This window comes from Myotis yumanensis, unplaced genomic scaffold, assembly GCF_028538775.1.
Source record: "Myotis yumanensis isolate MYYU_CA2020_CCGP unplaced genomic scaffold, mMyoYum1.0.hap1 SCAF_4, whole genome shotgun sequence".
Taxonomy (NCBI): Eukaryota; Metazoa; Chordata; class Mammalia; order Chiroptera; family Vespertilionidae; genus Myotis; species Myotis yumanensis.
Window position 1 is genome coordinate 40,529,730 of NW_027223755.1, and position 17,116 is coordinate 40,546,845.

Genomic DNA, 17,116 nt, shown 5'->3' on the forward strand with positions numbered 1-17,116 from the left:
GGAAGAGCATTGGGAAGAGGAGAAATATAATCTTTTAAACTTCGTACTGTTTATTGCCTGTGCCAAATAAATCTTTCATAAATAAAAGTTCACTGAAAGTAGAAAAGATAAAACAGTGTAAATCCTGTTCACTCCTCATTAAAAGTGAAGAAAACTGTTCCCTAGGGTGGGGGCCTTCTGTGCTGTTTGCCCTCTGATTGGCACGGCACGGTGGCAGGGCTTACCCCACCTACGCTGTACAGGTGCCCTTACGCGGATCTTCATTTGAGCCTCACAGCAACTGTGAGGATGGGTGCTCTCTCACTTGTGAGGATGGGTGCTCTCTCACCTGATGTGAATGAACCTGAGGCTTGGGTTGAATGCCAGGCCAGGGAGTGAGAGAATGAAACTCAGATCCAAGCCTTGTGTTCCCACATCTCAGGGGAGGAGAATAGACCCGTCAACCAGGAAGGGGAGCTGCCATCTGCTGTTGCCACTGATGTAGCTGTGGCCCTGGCACAGGGCACACTTACCGGCATTTTAAGATAAAAGTTGTTTGCTTTGGACACAGGCACCATTCAAATCTTGGTTTTGCCAAAAATTAGGGATTTTAGTCAAGTCACCAAAATTCTCTATGCTTCAGTCTACACATGTAGTACCTATCTTACAGGGTTATAAGGTAATGCCCTGCCCGCAGCCACTTGGGGGTTTGTCCTTGAGGTGAACCTGACTCCACAAACGTTTCATAGCGTTTCATAGGCAGGCGGTGGAGGTCCCCGCCAGAGCATCCCATTGTGAAGGTTCTGAATCAAGGCAGGACCACATAGCACCCTCCAGAGCATCCCAAAGCCTTCCCTGAGTGATCATGAGGTGCCAGCTCTCTGTTGGGCATCCTTCCTCAGTGTGAAAGCAGTGGCTATAATAGTGTGATTAGAGCATTACATATGAGCCTACAGAGCTGGGTTCTAGCTCAGGCATTAAAGTACTCTGGCCAATAAAATTAGGGGCTTGAACTGTATTGGAACAGCTAACCGGCTTAAAACAATTCTACGCAATGAATCCGATTTTGTTAAATTCCTATTCTTTTCAACATTTTTCTTTCTCTGCCCATTAGTTTTGAAACTTTCTTTTCTCAGCCTGATTTCTTCCCCTGGGGTGTGTGGGGGGGGTTGGAATCTGGTTCTGTTTATTTGGTGGGGTGTCTGCATTTCTTTTTTCTTCTTTTTTTTAAATATATATCTTTATTGATTTCAGAGAGGAAGGGAGAGGGAGATAGAGATAGAAGCATCAATGATGAGAGAGAATCATTGCTCGGCTGCCTCCTGCACACCCCCTACTGAGGACCGAGTCTGCAACCCAGGCATGTGCCCTTGGCTAGAATCGAACCCAGGACCCTTTAGTCTGCAGGCCAATGCTCTATCTATTGAGCCAAGCCAGCTGGACCTGCATTTCTCTTTTAAAACCTCTGTTGTTTTGATAGCTAGAAGTTTCCACTTGTGTTTTATGGTGATATTTCTGTGTCTTGCCTTCCCAAGGTCCAAACATGGAAAATAATAGAAGAAAATATATTACTTGTATTTTCACTATAAAATAAAGCTTGTAAAATATATAGTGTTAAAGGCCTCAATGATAACATCTTCAAAGAATGGATGCTGAGTTTTATCAAAGATAAGGGACAGTGATGTAAGTTGATGAGGATTACTTGGCCATATAAAATATCCTTATATGGTAAACATTACTTGGTCCTTGGTAATAGTATTTCAAGTATAACGTTGAGTAGGCACCAAATTCCTTTTGTCTCTTGGGGAAAGTCTGGGTAAAGGGATGTTGGCATACACTTAGCAGAGAACACACTTTGTTCACCAGAGGCGGTGAATTTTGAGCTATTTTTAAATTGAAGGCTTTGCTTGAGAACATATGAATTATATCCCCACCAAAAGTTCTGTTTTGCTACGTGTAATTTATTGCATAAAAATTAAGTGTGCTTCTAACAAGTGAATATTGTTTCATGTTTTCCATAGATAAAACTGTATTGCATTTGATGACTTTATTTGCAAAAACTAGTTCCATACATTTACCTTTTTGTCATCTTGAGACTTATTTTAGATTTGTGTTTCTTGCTTGCTTTATTATTTACCTGATTTTTGTTCTTCACACAACTGCACACATGCTGTAAAGGGCCTTTATGGGCGTGTGTGTGTGTGTGTGTTTTAACTTAAGTCCAATGAAATAGGAAACTCTTCACATTAAAAAGTATGCATTTTAAGTTTTTTATTGTTTTGATGGTCACTACAAGTATATTGGTCAATGCACATTCTTACAGACTTGAAAACTCAAGTCAGCAATCTTTCATGCCCTTAACTACTGATATCCTACCTCCTGTCTAATCCCTAAACTAAGGGAAATATAGTCATTTACCTACAGGAAGATGCTGGGCGTCTATAACAAAATATCCTTTTTCCCATTAAAAACTATATTTAAGCCACAAAAGTAATGGAGGCATTTTAAACTTCTATATGACTTTGAGTATATTCGTAGCTTAGCTCCCTGATTTTTTTTAATTGTCCAACTAAAAGTGGTGTTGTCCCTTGTCACACAGAATACCTTGCTTTCTCTGTTGGAATTTAATGGACTTTGATGCTGCTAAGATGCTTTAGGATTTTGTTCTTTCATCCAGCCACATGACAATGTACTAGTAAAGTATGTAGCTGGGCCCCACAGACCCTGAAAAAACTTGAGCCTGGGGTTGCCATAAAAAGCATAAAGAAGGGACAAAACAAGCCCCTTCTCTCCTATACATGGTTCTTAAGTGTCTATGGAACTAATATTTGTATATAAATGAACTATATGTAAGTACTATAATAAAAATACAATAAAATGCTTTGAAAGTTCAGATTAGAAAAATGAACTTCTAGCTTGAGAATCAGGGAAGAATGGTCCTTTGAGGGCTTTAACAGATGGAAAGAATTAAGGCAAATATGTTATAAATAGCTTTCCAGTTAGAGACAAAGGCAAAAAGAGGAGAAATCACATCACAGCAAAGTAAGAAGCTTCGCTAGTGTCTACATCACAGGCAAGGTTTATTGGGAAGTAAAATTAGAAAGTTAGCCCTGAATGCCAAACTAAAGATTAATCATTTATTTTAAAACAGTAGAGAGTCCATGGAGGTTTTTGAGCTGTTTCATGTGTGTGTGTGTGTGTGTGTGTGTGTGTGTGTGTGTGTGTGTTGGTTAGACAATCATATTTTATGTAGTGCTCCCCATGATATTTCCAAGTACCCCAACTGGCACCATACATAGTTACTGCAATATTATTGTCTATATTTCCTATGCTGTAGTTTACATCCCTGTGACCATTCTGTAACTACCAACTTGTGGTTCTTAGTCCCTTCACCTCTTTCTTCCTGTGTCCCACGGCCCCCTTGCTTCTGGCAACCACCAATTCTCTCTCCGTATCTATGAGTCCATTTCAATTCTGTTCGTTTGCTTATTTTGTTCTTTAGATTCCACATGTAAGTGAAATCATATGGTATTTGTCTTTCTCTGGCTTATTTCTCTGAGCATAATTCCCTCTAGGTCCATGCTGGCCCACATGGTATGATTTCATTATTTTATATGGCCAAGTAATACTCCATTGTATATATGTATCACAGCTTTTTTATCTGCTCATCTATTGAGGGGTACGTGGGTTGCTTTCATAGGTTGTTTGTCATAAATAATGCTGCAGTGAGCTTGGAGTGGGGGGAGGGTTGAGTGAGGTATTCAAACTGATATTTGAGGAAGAAAAATCTGGCAGTGGCCTGGTGAAGTGGAGGATAGGCTGGACAGGAAGAGAATGGTTGGAAGGCAAAGATGGGACTAAGATAATGGATCCTAGTAAGAGATATTACAAAGGTAGAATCAGCTAATGAGGCGGCCCCCAGCATGCAAGTGGAAGAAGGCAGAGGAATAAAAAATGACACCAGGTACCAAAACCTGAGATATTAGCTTCTCTCCATGCTGTACCATTGTCCCTTGTCCCATTCTCCTTCAATTCATCTAGAGTAGAAAGCTCATAGAAGTAGGGAAGATAGAGCTAAAGAGCTTAAAGTACCAGTCAGGTAAATGTACCCACTGCCATAAAGAGAGTGGTGATACCTTTTCTCCTACATTGATGTTCTTAAAATACTGGTAGTGTTGTTTTTGAAGCACTATCTCTTAGGAGCTTCAAAAGGGAGCTAGAGAATGGAGTTCCTTGTACTTACGCACATGTGGTCCCAAGCATGTGTGTTTTCACAGATAGCTTCCATTGTTCTCTAAGGTGATTTCACTATTGTAAGATAAGCTGTGGAGTTATCTGTGATTTTTGACATGAGAAAATAAAGGAATGGATCTAAGCAACTATTCAGACTACCAAGGCACAAAGCTATGAGATAGATAAAGTATAAGCTGTCGGTGTTGTAGTAGTTGGCATGGTGAATAATAAGTATAATATTGCTGGGAGCAAAGCAAATGGTAAAAATCACAAGAATGAGGAGACTCGTCTTAACATACCACAACCACCTATGGTCATATGCATTAAGCGTCCGAATGATGACTGTGTAGCAGTAGATAATGACCACAAATGGAATTAAGAATCCAAAGAATGCCAAGGAGATGAAGTAGTAGAGTTGGAAGAGAGATGAAGACTCGCATGCGTTGTGGACATCATGGCAGGTGGTGATGTCCCTGTGGACAAGATAATACTCTTGCTTCAGAATGAAAAATGGCAGCATGTACAAGAACACTGTTGCCCACACCAGTCCACATGTGATCAAGGCATAGGTGCGCCTGGGCAGCCCCCGGTAAGTAAAAGGATGGACAATGGCTAGGTAGCGGCTGATGCTGATGCAGGCGAGGATCAGAATGGAGCAGTACATGTTGCCATAAAAGATGACTGTGGTGGCCCGGCACATGACCTCTCCAAAGACCCAGTTGTTTCCATTGAGATGGTAAGCTATTTTAAAGGGCAGTGTGGCACAGAAAAGGAAGTCTGCAGTGGCCAGGTTGATGTAGAAGATGGTCGTACAGATGGATCTGGTCCTGAAGAAGAGCATCCACAAGGTCACAGCGTTGGCCGGCACACCCACTGCAAACACCAGGATGTAGATGGCAGGTATCAGTTTGGTACTTAGGGAGCTGCTCAGATACCCCATGGTAGCATTATTCACATGGAGATTTGAAACACTTTCTTCAGGGCACTTTCTTTTTACAGTTGTGCTTCCTGTCCAGCCGTCTATAGCAGAAAGGGGGATCTCTTCAAAAAAACTTGTGGGAGCTCCACGAAAGGTCCTAATGGATAATGTTGGCTCTGCCAAGTTGTCTGCATCATTTTCCATACCTGTAATTGAAAAGAAGTATTAACTTATGATATTTTGCTGAGCCATATCTGTGGTTCAGAAGACATAAAATACAATGTGTGTAGGGTCATTTATATTTTTTATTTAAATATATTTTTATTGATTTCAGAGAGGAAGGGGGCGATAGAGACAGAAACATCAACGATGAGAGAGAATCATTGATTAGCTGCCTCCTGCACACCCCAAAAGGGGACCAAGCCCGCAACCCGGGCATGTGCCCTGACTGGGAATTGAACTGTGATCTCCTGATTCATAGGCCGACACTCAAACACTGAGCCAGACGGGTCATTTTTATTTTTTAAAAATCACTGTAGATCAGGCAATCAAAGGTTTATCATATGCCTAGCACCATGCTAGCCAATGCGGGAGCAAAAAGTAGATGTAAGGAATTTATAATATTCTTAGAGGAAACAAAATAGCACATCAGACCATTATAGAGCAATGTCATATAATTATAAACTGTATAAGCATTTAGACAGTAGTTGACAGTTGTTTGAGTAAAATGTCAATGAAAAGATGAATGTAAACAAAGATAAGCAAGGTTCATAAAGAGATGGAATTTAATAGAGGCATAAGCTTCTATAGATTATGAATGGGCAGAGGCATAGTATGGGCTGTCATGGGATCTAGGAATGTCAGATAAGTTAATTCAGCAAATGTTTATTGCCTATTTTACTGCATAAAGTTTTAAATAAACTCTCTCCCTGTCTTCAACTCTCAGATAAGTGAGAAAGGTTATACAAAAATGCACTGTCTTATACTAATAAAGTTCATCTGAGAGATGAAGTTGAAAGATTAGGTTACAGCCAGATCTCTGAAGGGCCCCTAAACTGTCCTAAGGAATCGTGTGCCCATTGATAGATGCTGGAATTGTACACATAAAAAAATTATGAACAGAGGGCTGACCATTGTAGTAGATAGTATAGTGGCACCCCAAAGATTCCACCTGCTGATGCCTGGAGCCTGTGAATGTGTTACCTCACATGGCAAAAGGGACTGCAGGTGTGATTAAGGATCTTGAGATGGGGAGGTATCCTGAATTGTCCGGGTGGCCCAATCTATACTAATAAAAGGGTAATATGCTAATTGGACCTGGTTGACCGGCCATCTTCTGGACATCCGACTTCCTTCTGAACAAAGCCATGGTGGTGGGGGTTGAGGCAGAGGCAGTTAGGGGCAATCAGGTCAGCAGGGGAGGGCAGTTGGGGGCGAGATCAGGTCGGCAGGGGGTTAGGGGCAATCAGGTTGGCAGGGGAGGGCAGTTGGGGGTGAGATCAGGCCGGCAGGGGAGAGCAGTTAGGGGTGAGATCAGGCCAGCAGGGGAGGACAGTTAGGGGCAATCAGGCAGGCAGGCAGAGGCAGTTAGGGGCGATCAGGTAAGCAGGCAGGCAGGTGAGCGGTTAGGAGCCAGCGGTCCCAGATTACGAGAGGGATGTCCAACTGCCAGTTTAGGCCCGAACAGGGATCAGGCCTAACCCGGCAGTCAGACATCCCCCAAGGAGTCCCTTATTGGAGAGGGTGCAGGCTGAGCTGAGGGACCCCCCCACTCCGTGCACGAATTTCGTGCACCGGGCCACTAGTGTAATCATAAGAGTTCTTAAAATAAGGAGGCAAGAGGGTCAAAGTCAGAGCGAGATATTTGAAGACACTATGCTTCTGGCTTTGAAGATGGAAGGAATCATGAACCAAGGAATGCAAGCAGCTTCTAGAAAAAGGCAAGAAAACAGATTCTCTTCTAGAGCATTCAGAATGAACAACTTGACTTTAGGACTTGTGACCTCCAGAAATATAAGATAATAAATGTTTTATTTAAACCACTGATTTATGATGATTTGTTATAGAAGCAATAGGAAACTAACATAACCATGATTTTACTTGTGTTTGAGATGACCTTGGTGACCGTGTAGAGAAGAACTGAAAATGAAAAGATAAGAAATTGGAAGCAAGGGGGGCAGTTTGTTACCCGAGGCAAACTTTTATGCTGAATTTAACCTTCATACTTGCCAATTTTAAAATGCTATTTCTCTGCCAGTTCCTTTTCACATGACCTCTGAATTCCTATGTGTTGAATACTTGAGGTTAGTGTTCAGTAACCTGGTTCTCATCCTGCTTTCACCTCTACCATTCGCCCCAGGTGAAATTGAAGCCTTCCTCATAATCTTGAGATTGCACAAACAGAATTAATTCAGTGTGGCACAAAAAGGGAGAATTTTTTTCTGAACATACAGGGGCAGGGAGGTGCTCTGGTGCTATTTAGGGGAGAGTAGATTAAAGAAAAGAAAGAAAAATCTGAGAAGTGGCAGAGATTTGTGCCTGTTGAGAGGTGAACTGTGAGGCAGGTTGAGGCACGTGGTGTGACACTTGAGTTTAGTCACACAAACCCTTTTGCTCAGCTTGCATTTCAGAAAATTTCTGTGCCTGACAATCCCCCAAATAGAAGTGCCTTCCCAGATAAGCATGAAGCTGGTAAATAGTGGCTGAAGAATATGTCCTACGGGTTGTTTGCCTTCGGGATCTGATAAGAGAGCTTTTGGAACCAAGTGTTTGTCAGTTTTCAGAAAATTCCTGTGATTGAGCAAGACATCACGCCAAAAACATGCTCAACACTGACTCTGAAAGTCTGGATTCCATTTTCACGAGAATGTCAGCTGATCTGATTCAGCTTGAACAAGTCTTACGTGGTTTTCCTTAAGAACGGTACTCACTGTAAAAACAAATTTTAATTGATTTTAGAGAGAAAGAGGGAAAGAGATTGATCTGTTTATTCCACTTGTTGATGTATTCATTGGTTGATGCTTGCACGTGCCCCGACTGGGGATCGAACCCGCAACCTTGACATATTGGGAGGACATTCTAATCAACTGAGCTACTCAGCCAGGGCCAAATTTTATTTTTTTAATTTGCTGAATTCTTTATACAGGTTTCCATTTAAACAAAATGATTCTAAAATGTTTGCCAACCCGGGAAAAGGCCTGAAAGAGGCACTGGTCCAAAGGGAGTGGACTTGAGTCACGTCTCGTTTCTCACCCACCCGACTGAAGAAAGTCAACTCACTGCCTTTTACTTTGTCACATTTGAATTCTTCCCCCCTTTTCACTTCCTCCAAACCCCACCAGCATCTTGAAGGAACCTCCACAAGCCTCATTTCTTTTATGATTCCGCTGCATTTTGGTTCATCCACTCCTAGAAAGAGCATTCACTTAATCCTATTCATAAACCCCACATGTGCTACCATCCACTAATTCTCTTAGGATTCTCCTACAACCACTTCAGTGATTCCAGCTGTGAATGTTAGCAACATTCCTTAATAGAGGTCTGGAGTTTTTATTTAATTTTGGGGTTTCCCCCTCTCGTTGTTTCTCTGTCCAGCTCTCCTGTTCCTAACAATGTTGACTATATTGTGACCTAATGGTAAGAGTTGTAGATGCAGATGTACCCTGAACTGGTGTTGAATAAAATAGAAAAACATTAAGAGTTAAGTAATAGTATTCGGGAAATTTCATTTCTAAAATTTAAAAATCATATATGAGGGGAGGGAAAACTATAACTCTCTGATACCACTGAAAGTAAAAAATGGTATATTATTAAGAAACAGTAATTTATTAGCCTTGTTGATTATTGAAAGCAGACCACTTGATCTCTGAGAATATTCTTTTTCCCCCTTTATGCCTCACCAGAAAGTAGAAACATAGGATTTTTTTTAAAGTGCTATCTTTGCTGAATCAGAGGAAATGCTTAGAAAATCAAAAACTTCTCACAAAGAAAATTCACTATTGAATTAATTGTAGAGACCAGGACACCCCTCACCCCACCCCTCACCCCCCAACCCCCCGCCACACACACACACACACCATAAGAAAAGGGCTTACCGCTTTGACAGAATGTGGGTGACAGAAGCATGGCTCCAGCAGCTACAAAGATGAGAGCTTTCATTTTGACCACCTGCGTCCTGTTTCCCAAATGTTATCAAATGTATAAAGTTAGGGAGCACGGTTTCACCCCAATTCCATGTGGTAATAGCAAACGGGAGCTGTGCTCTGTGAAGCTGCTTCTGTGCTCTGCAGGCAGGAAACGCCAGTCCCAGGACCTCTTCAGGGAAGGGGTGTGACAGCACTCAGGTTTCAGTGCCTATGACTCAGAGGGAGCCTTAGGGCACGTGACACTTAACTCTCACCCACCCCTAGTAGTCCATTCTGCATGGGTGCTGTAAATCCCTCCCGCATGCTTATGTGCACTGAAAGAATGCAGAGCGTGTACAGTCCTTTACAGAAGTAAGCGGAAAATACAGCCGACCAGCAGTTAGTTCTCACGCTGTCCCCTGTCTCCTTTTATCCATTTTAAAAATGGGCTTCCAGAGTGCGATTTCTACTTAATGATTAGCTTTCAGAAATCATCCTTTTCTTTATCCTCCCAGCTATTTCAAATCTTAATTCTGAAACTCATTATGTAATTACAAATTAAATACATTATGGAGAGCAAACATTTTTTTATGAAGTTAAAATTGACGAAGCGCCAATTACTCTGAAAATTCTTCATCAATGTCACAATGACCCGAATGTGTCATCAGTGGTTGGCCAGAACTTTTGCCATAGCTCATCATATTCTGAGCCATTCAGTAAGGTCAGATAATGTGTGTGTGTGGGCGGGGGGCGGGGGGGGTGGCAAAGTAAGGGAGTAAAACCACACTATTTGATTAAACACAAATCATAATACATTGAAATGCAGAGGACTCCCTTTATTCCATGGGTGTTGGTGAGCAGGTCTACAATAGGCTTTGATTTTTTTTTTTTAATTGTCATGAAAAATACATAATATAAAATTTACCATCTTAACTATTATTTGTGTTATCACATTAAATTTAACACCACTCAGTAGTCACATTGTTGTGTAACATAGAAGCTTTTATGAGTAGTTATATTCTGAAGGATATGACTTAATATTTAGAAAAAATACTGCCTTATAACAGATTTTTTCTATAATTAACAAAAGGTTAAATGCTAAGCCAGGCAACCCAACAGCCGATTGCCTATAAAATGCAGCAAGAATCAGAAAAATGCAAATTTCACATGAAACATAAAGGCTTGAAGGATAAGCTAAGAAGGAATTGATCTGCACAAACTTTTCACACCTTGATAAATTTCACCCCACCAAGTTTTGCAATCAAAAATCAGTCTTTACATAACTCTATATGATTTCAGAAGTATATACGCATTTCGTAGTAGAAATCCCCAAAGTGTGCTTTGTACAATTTTGCGTTCTCTATATATGTTACATAAAAGATCTTTTAACAAATAATAAATATTACCTCTGTGGAGGAGAAAAAAAAGTCTTTAAGATTGCTGGTGTGGCTCAGTGTTGTCATGAGATGTCCATTTTGAAGAGATTATCTGGTTCTCTATAGAAGACCGCTGTGGTGGAGGGCAAACTTGAAAGCAGCAAAGCAAATAGGAGACCAGTGCAGATGCTCAGTTTTGAGATGCTGGTGGGCTGAACTAAAGGGGTGGCAGGGGAAGAGAGAAGTGGTTGTGTTGGGGTCTACTTCATTAGTAGCTTGTAGAGTGTATTGGCAGAGCTTGGTAGCTGCTGAATAAGAGCTTATGGAAATTTTAATAAACTGGTTCCTTAAAAGCAGTTACTCTGTTTCATCATTATTCACTATGTTTTTCTTTTATTCTATGTCAATATTCCCAGGACCCTGCTTCTAAAATTCTTTGGCTGGATGAGATACAACACGCAGTCTATGAGGCCAACAGGGACAAGGACAAAGCAAAACAATGTAAGCCCTCACCTCCTTTTGCTGGCCTATCTTGCCTTGCTTGTATCTGCTTATTCTTCTGAATTTTTATTTTTATTCATGATTTTTTAATGCATAAGTTTTAATTTCTGAAAAGGTTGAACTTCTACCAGTTTGAGTTCTTGAATACATATGTATACAACAATAGGATTCATTAGTTGCACTGTTTTCAATGACTTAGGTGCTCTTTCCAGCAAAATCTGAGAATGTAACCAAACAAAACCCAGAAAGCAAAAAATGGTTTCTAAATTTTCAAATTTATAGTTCAGTCAAGTCCTTTTTTATCTTAATCTTAAAAAACTAGCCCATTTTTGCTCAATAAATGTTCGTCCTCCCTTTCAGGCCTTTCATTGTAGTAGTCAGGGTTTTCCAGAGAAAGAACTACATAAATATTTTTCTCTGGAATAAACCAACTACAAAGATAGATAGATAGATAGATAGATAGATAGATAGATAGATAGATAGATGGCTCTGTTTCTCTGAAAAGTGTATTGTATGTACCATCTGTCTATACTGCACATACATATATGGAGAGAGAAAGGGAGATTTCTTTTTAGGAATTGGCTCATGCAATTATGGAGAGGCCGGCAGAAGCTGGGTGGCAGCACTTAACCACCCAAAGACAAATGGATGTAATTTATAATGAACAGCAGAGTGAACGCAGTAATCAGAACAGTCTAACTCACAGAGACCTGTGGAATTGGCTGATTGAACATGGTGCTCCTAGAATGAAATAGACAGCCTACTAAATTCTTACTTGTCTAAGCGGAAAAAGAGTTCTAGGTCAAGTGAATAGAAGTATAACTTGGATTATAAAAACAGGAAGTCATGGCCCCTTAATCGGTTTATAGACCCAGAACTCCCTGAGGAAAGGGAAGGCGGGGTCCTCTTGAGAAAGAACTCTGTTACACTAACACATTTTTATCCTGTTCGTCTTTCTCCCAGGCTTTCCCCAAAGAGATCTATGGCCTTTTATCATGTGATTGTGCTGGGAGAAAGAGCATAATCAGACTTTTCAGGGGATTACTGAATCCTGAAGTGACACTAATTCCAGGGGACCTAAAATGTCATTGTGATCAGAGTAGTGGCTTTTGGAGGCCAGCTGATCAATGGAGTTTCAGCTCAGGTCCGTCTCTCAGGGCCCAGTGGGTCCTCAAACCCATCCTGGGATTTCTTCCCCAAGTCCAGATGCATAACTGGAATGGACATACTCAGCAACTGGCAGAATCCCCACATTGGCTCAAATGAGAACAATTTTTTTTATGCTATGCCTCTGTTTCATGGAGGAATAGGATGAAAATTCACATGGCAATCTAAAATAGCTTCAAGATTGATATACTAACACTCTACATATATGAACAGCCTACATAAAATAAGATTCCTAAAAGGCTCATTCATTGAGCTGTCCATTCATGGCATAGCTAGAATGTATCCTGAGTTATCAGGTCATAGATTGCTATTGAGATGCCTTACTCTTGCTCCAGAGATAGGCTTTTAAACTTTGGAAGCATCAGTGAGGAACATCTGGTTTTTATTTCCTTAGCCAGGAAAAATATGTGTATTTCTCCAACCTGAACTTTTATAGCCTTAGGATCTTTGAAGTCTTTTTATTCAAGCACTGTTAATTGTTAAGAAAAAGAAAACAAAATTGAGATGTGTACATAAATGATTTAAATATAAAACTGAAAGCAATGTAGTTTGAAGAAAGACTTTCAAGAAATTGGATTATAATACAGGTACTCAAGTAGCCTAGAATTTTTCTCTTTTATTCCTTTTATTCTGTGTTCTTCTTACATTTGGCCTGCAAATGTTGATTCTGTTTTTCACATGAGACTCAAGTTTCTATTTATTGACTATGAAAGTAAGAGGTTCCCTCAGATGTATAGTTTTGTACTCTGCACTTGCACATTTAAAATCCTACCTTCTACCTCGGTCCCATCCCTCAAAGTAGTTGATATAGTTTCTTCTGTGTTATATGACAACAAAGAGATGTTCTGAAGATAAAACCGCTGTCTATTCTGACACTGAGATGAGAATTTTCCAGTTTCTTAACAGTAATTTAACCTTACTTTTAAAAGCATTTTTTCAGCCTTTATATGAAGACTTGAAACAGATTCTGGTCACATGTTATAAGCATCAACCCCACTCCCAGATAATTTGATCAAAGAAAATGTGTTGGCTCAAATACTTTACCACAGGCAAGATCTAAAAGGGCAGAGGAACTCAAGTCTCCTTCATTTTGGCCCAGTGTTCATGTTCACTGAGCACCTTGCTTTCTTAAAGTAGGTTTCTCTACTTTTGACTACCTTTCCCATTATTGCACCCTAAGGAATCTTAATCTAGACATTGGTTTCTCTAATTGGACCTCACCATGACATTTTTTTTCTCACCATGAAATGGTAATACCACAGATACATTGTATATATGTTTATATGCCATATGTAGATCTGTGCTTTATACATAAAAATACTTTTTTTTAACCTTCTTCCCCTAAGAACCAATATTTGTTCTACTGGGTGTTATATCACTTCTCTTTTGAGAAAGGCTGCTGGTATATGGCATAAGATGTAAAGCAAACATGTTTTTGGATTTCTTACATGATTCGTGGGAGGTTTCCGAATTGTTTCTTGGTAGAAATATGCCTGACGTAATGGAGATCCTTTACCTGACATCCTCAGCTATCTGGAATTTAACCACAACCCACAGATTAAGCCAAAAGGCAATCAGAATAGATATCAAGAAGCCTGTGTCCTGGAACTGATTTACTCTACTCATTGGGACCTCTTGGACACACACTTTGAGCCTGTTTATTCTTATCTCAGGCATAATGCTGATATGCTTGGTTGTTTCTCTTCCCACCTCCAAGCACATCAGAAGCCATGAATTAATTACCAAACAGTTAAGTATTGGAGCTGCCCTCTGCAGGCACACAGCAGCGAGAAGTGATAGCTGACAGTGACGATAAGGGAAAAACTAAAAAGCATGGGAATTTGAGGCCATTTGGTGCAGAAGCAAAGAAGCCCAGATACCTCTGTAGTGCTTGAAAGTATCCCTCCCTGTATTATAGTACCATACAATTGTCATGACATGAGGGACTCTTCTGGCAGCTCTCAGCAAACATTAAGCACCTTTTGTGTACCAGAGACTGGGTAAAATGATGAGCCGTGTAGAGACTGTTCTGTTAGGGTTTTCTCCAGGGCTTTAGATTTTCATGGAAAATGGTTCTGTTAAGATTAAAAGTAAGCTTCAGTTAGCTGGACAGTTAAACTATGGACCTACTCCTTGAACATAAATACTCAATAATAAAGCACATTACTATATGCAAGAAATGTATGACTTTAACACCCATCTTTCAAGGAAAACAGCATTTTACTGGGTTGGATGAAACTATCAGATCTAATTCAGTTAACAATTCTTTGACGTTTACTTGTTCCTTCTGCTGCTCTCAGACCACAAACTTCTCAGACACTAGTACTGCATTTTTCTCATCCTACAAAGACTTGCTGGAGGAGAGGAGAGGGGGGCAGCTCCCCCATTCCTGTTAACTCCAGCACAGGAACATACTGCTATACCTTTTGTTTGGCAACAGTTGGAGTCTGCCACAGAAGTTCTCCTTAATTTTTTCCATGCTCCTCCAGATTTGCATGATTTTGACTCCAGGCTGCTACAAGTGAAACTCTGTTTTTCTTGCCCTGTCAGCCTTTTTAGTTCTATGCACATGTGTACATAATTTGATAACAATATACCATTTAGCATTTGTATGGTAGAGTTTGATGTGCATGTGTTTTAAAAAGTAAAAGAAAACATCTCTCTCTCCTCTTTTCATCAAGATCATTTTCCACCTAAACAGTATTTTAAATTAGTTTCTTCCATTTTTTTGTTCTACATTTCTAATTCACTGCATTTACAGGTTGTGAAAATAATAGTCCATTTGGTTCGGCCAGAATATTTTTTTTTAATCTTTATTGTTGAAAGTATTACAGATGTCTCCTTTGTTTCTTTGTTTTTCTCATTGATCCCCTCCACTCCACATCTGCCCCTCCCAAGCCTTCACCACTCTATTGTCTGTGTTCATGGCTTATACATATATGCATATAAGTTCCCTGGTTAATTAGTTCCCACCCTACCTTCCCTCTGAAACTTATCAGTCTGTTCCATGCTTCTACGTCTCTGGATCTATTTTGTTCATCAGTTTATTTTGTTCATTAGATCCCACATATGAGTAAGAGCATGTGATATTTATCTTTCTCTTATTGGCTTATTTGGCTTAGCATACAGAATATTCTTACCTGGAACTAAAGTGGGTAATAAAGAATCTACCATGTTGCTCTGACCAGATAGGTCAATAACTATCCAGTCAGAGCAACATGGTAAATTCTTGGTCCTAGTACACCAAGGTTGTGGGTTTGATCTCTGGTCAGGGCACATATAAGAAGCAACCAATGAATTCATTAGTAAGTTTCTCTCTCCCTTCTCTCTCTCTCTCCATTTCTCTCTATATAAAATCAATACACTTTTTTTAAAAATTTAAGAATTCACCATGCTAACTTTCTTCAGACAACCCAGAGTTCAGTGTGGTTTTATTTAAGGAAGAGGCAGAAATTTAAAATGTGATTAAATGCTTTATAGGTCTAAATTGATTTCAGAATTACGTTTCTGGACTCCATTGCGTATATTGACTAGCTGTGCCTGTTGCCTCTCTAGAACATTTTTTTTTTGGTTGCTAATGACAATCTTGGATGTATACTTGCACTATACAGAAGAATATCAGTATTTCCAAAGCTTAAATAGAATTTTACTTACTCTGAAATAAGTAAATGTCTTCATAAAGCAAGTTCTCAAATACCAATTAATGACATGTGTCTAATGGTGTGCATTAACCCAATTTCAAAGATTATCACAGTGAACAAAATGAGGACCACACACAAGTAACCAGGAGATGCTGTGATTTTTAATAAACCATGCTCCTATGGGATCTTTTTTTTTTTAATCTTCACCTAGGACATGTTCATTGATTTTCAGAGAGAAGGAGAGGGAGAGAGAGAAATAATTGATATGAGGGAGAAACATTGATCAGTTGCATCCCACACGGGGATCAAACCCGAAACCCAGGTATGTGCCCTGACAGGGAATTGAACCGTGACCTCCTGGTTCATAGGTTGACGCTCAACCACTGAGCCACGCCAGCCAGGCTGGGATCTTACTCTCACAGCCTAGACTGTTGGGTGAATTGATGACTGTCTCTTGGGCATATGTGGTTCATACTCTCAAAGGGTAATAAGGTTTGATACCAGTGTATTCCAAAAAGGTGGAATTATAGCTTTACATGCCTGCAGGGTAAATAGAAGATAAACTTTAACAGAAATACTTTTTTATTATTATCCAGGGGTTACACTGGTCGTTGATGTTAATCAGTGTTTGGAGAAAGAAAAGAAAAGTGATATTTTGTCTGTTTTGAAATCTTCTGTTGGTAATACAAATGATATAATCCCCGAATGTGCTGACAACTACTATGATGCCCTTACGAAGGCAAAAGAGCAAAAATCGAGAAGTGGTAAGCATTTTTGTCATTTAGCACAAGCTGAATATCATCTTGATTATGACAGTTTCTGTGGTATTGTATTTTCTTAATTTTAAGACAAATATTGCTTCCAAATTGACATTTCTAAAATGATTTTTATCATCTATGGCAAAGGGAATTATTTAGATGTTTCTTTTCCTTTTTGTGTTTTAGAAAGCTGTAATTAACTTGGTGGCTATACATGGTGGCATCATAGACTTGAGAAAGTACAGTATTTAAGAAGACTTTATATAGGTCTCGCTTGTTGATTCATTCCTCCAGTGGTAAAAACTGATGTTTTGCACTAATGTTTCTCTCTATCCTTTTTGACACAAGTGATAGATGATTGTACAATATTTAGTAGGGGTAAAGAGTAATTTTGAAAATATGGAATAAAGCGCAGTGA

The 17,116-nt window shown here is 39.8% G+C and overlaps 2 protein-coding genes across 2 annotated transcripts in view; one reads left to right on the forward strand and one right to left on the reverse strand.

Moving 5' to 3' along the window:
* Positions 1-17,116, forward strand: part of IQGAP2 (IQ motif containing GTPase activating protein 2) — a 267,890-nt gene that overhangs the window by 191,320 nt on the left and 59,454 nt on the right. The window contains exons 14-15 of the mRNA XM_070412211.1: positions 11,048-11,132; positions 16,537-16,704. Of these exons, the coding sequence (XP_070268312.1) occupies positions 11,048-11,132; positions 16,537-16,704 (253 nt within the window). The remainder of the gene's footprint in view (positions 1-11,047; positions 11,133-16,536; positions 16,705-17,116) is intronic.
* On the reverse strand, positions 329-9,396 carry F2RL2 (coagulation factor II thrombin receptor like 2). Its single transcript, XM_070412212.1, has 2 exons — positions 9,226-9,396; positions 329-5,337 (listed from the first exon to the last, which is right to left on the reverse strand). The coding sequence occupies exons 1-2, from the start codon at positions 9,287-9,289 to the stop codon at positions 4,274-4,276; spliced, it is 1,128 nt and encodes a 375-aa protein (XP_070268313.1). The 5' UTR covers positions 9,290-9,396; the 3' UTR covers positions 329-4,273.

Coding starts and splice junctions, on each gene's coding strand:
- F2RL2 (XM_070412212.1), bottom strand. CDS start 9,289: ATGAAAGCTCTCATCTTTGTAGCTGCTGGAGCCATGCTTCTGTCACCC. Junction 5,338..9,225: donor ACCCACATTCTGTCAAAGCG/GTAAGCCCTTTT, acceptor TTTCAATTACAG/GTATGGAAAATGATGCAGAC.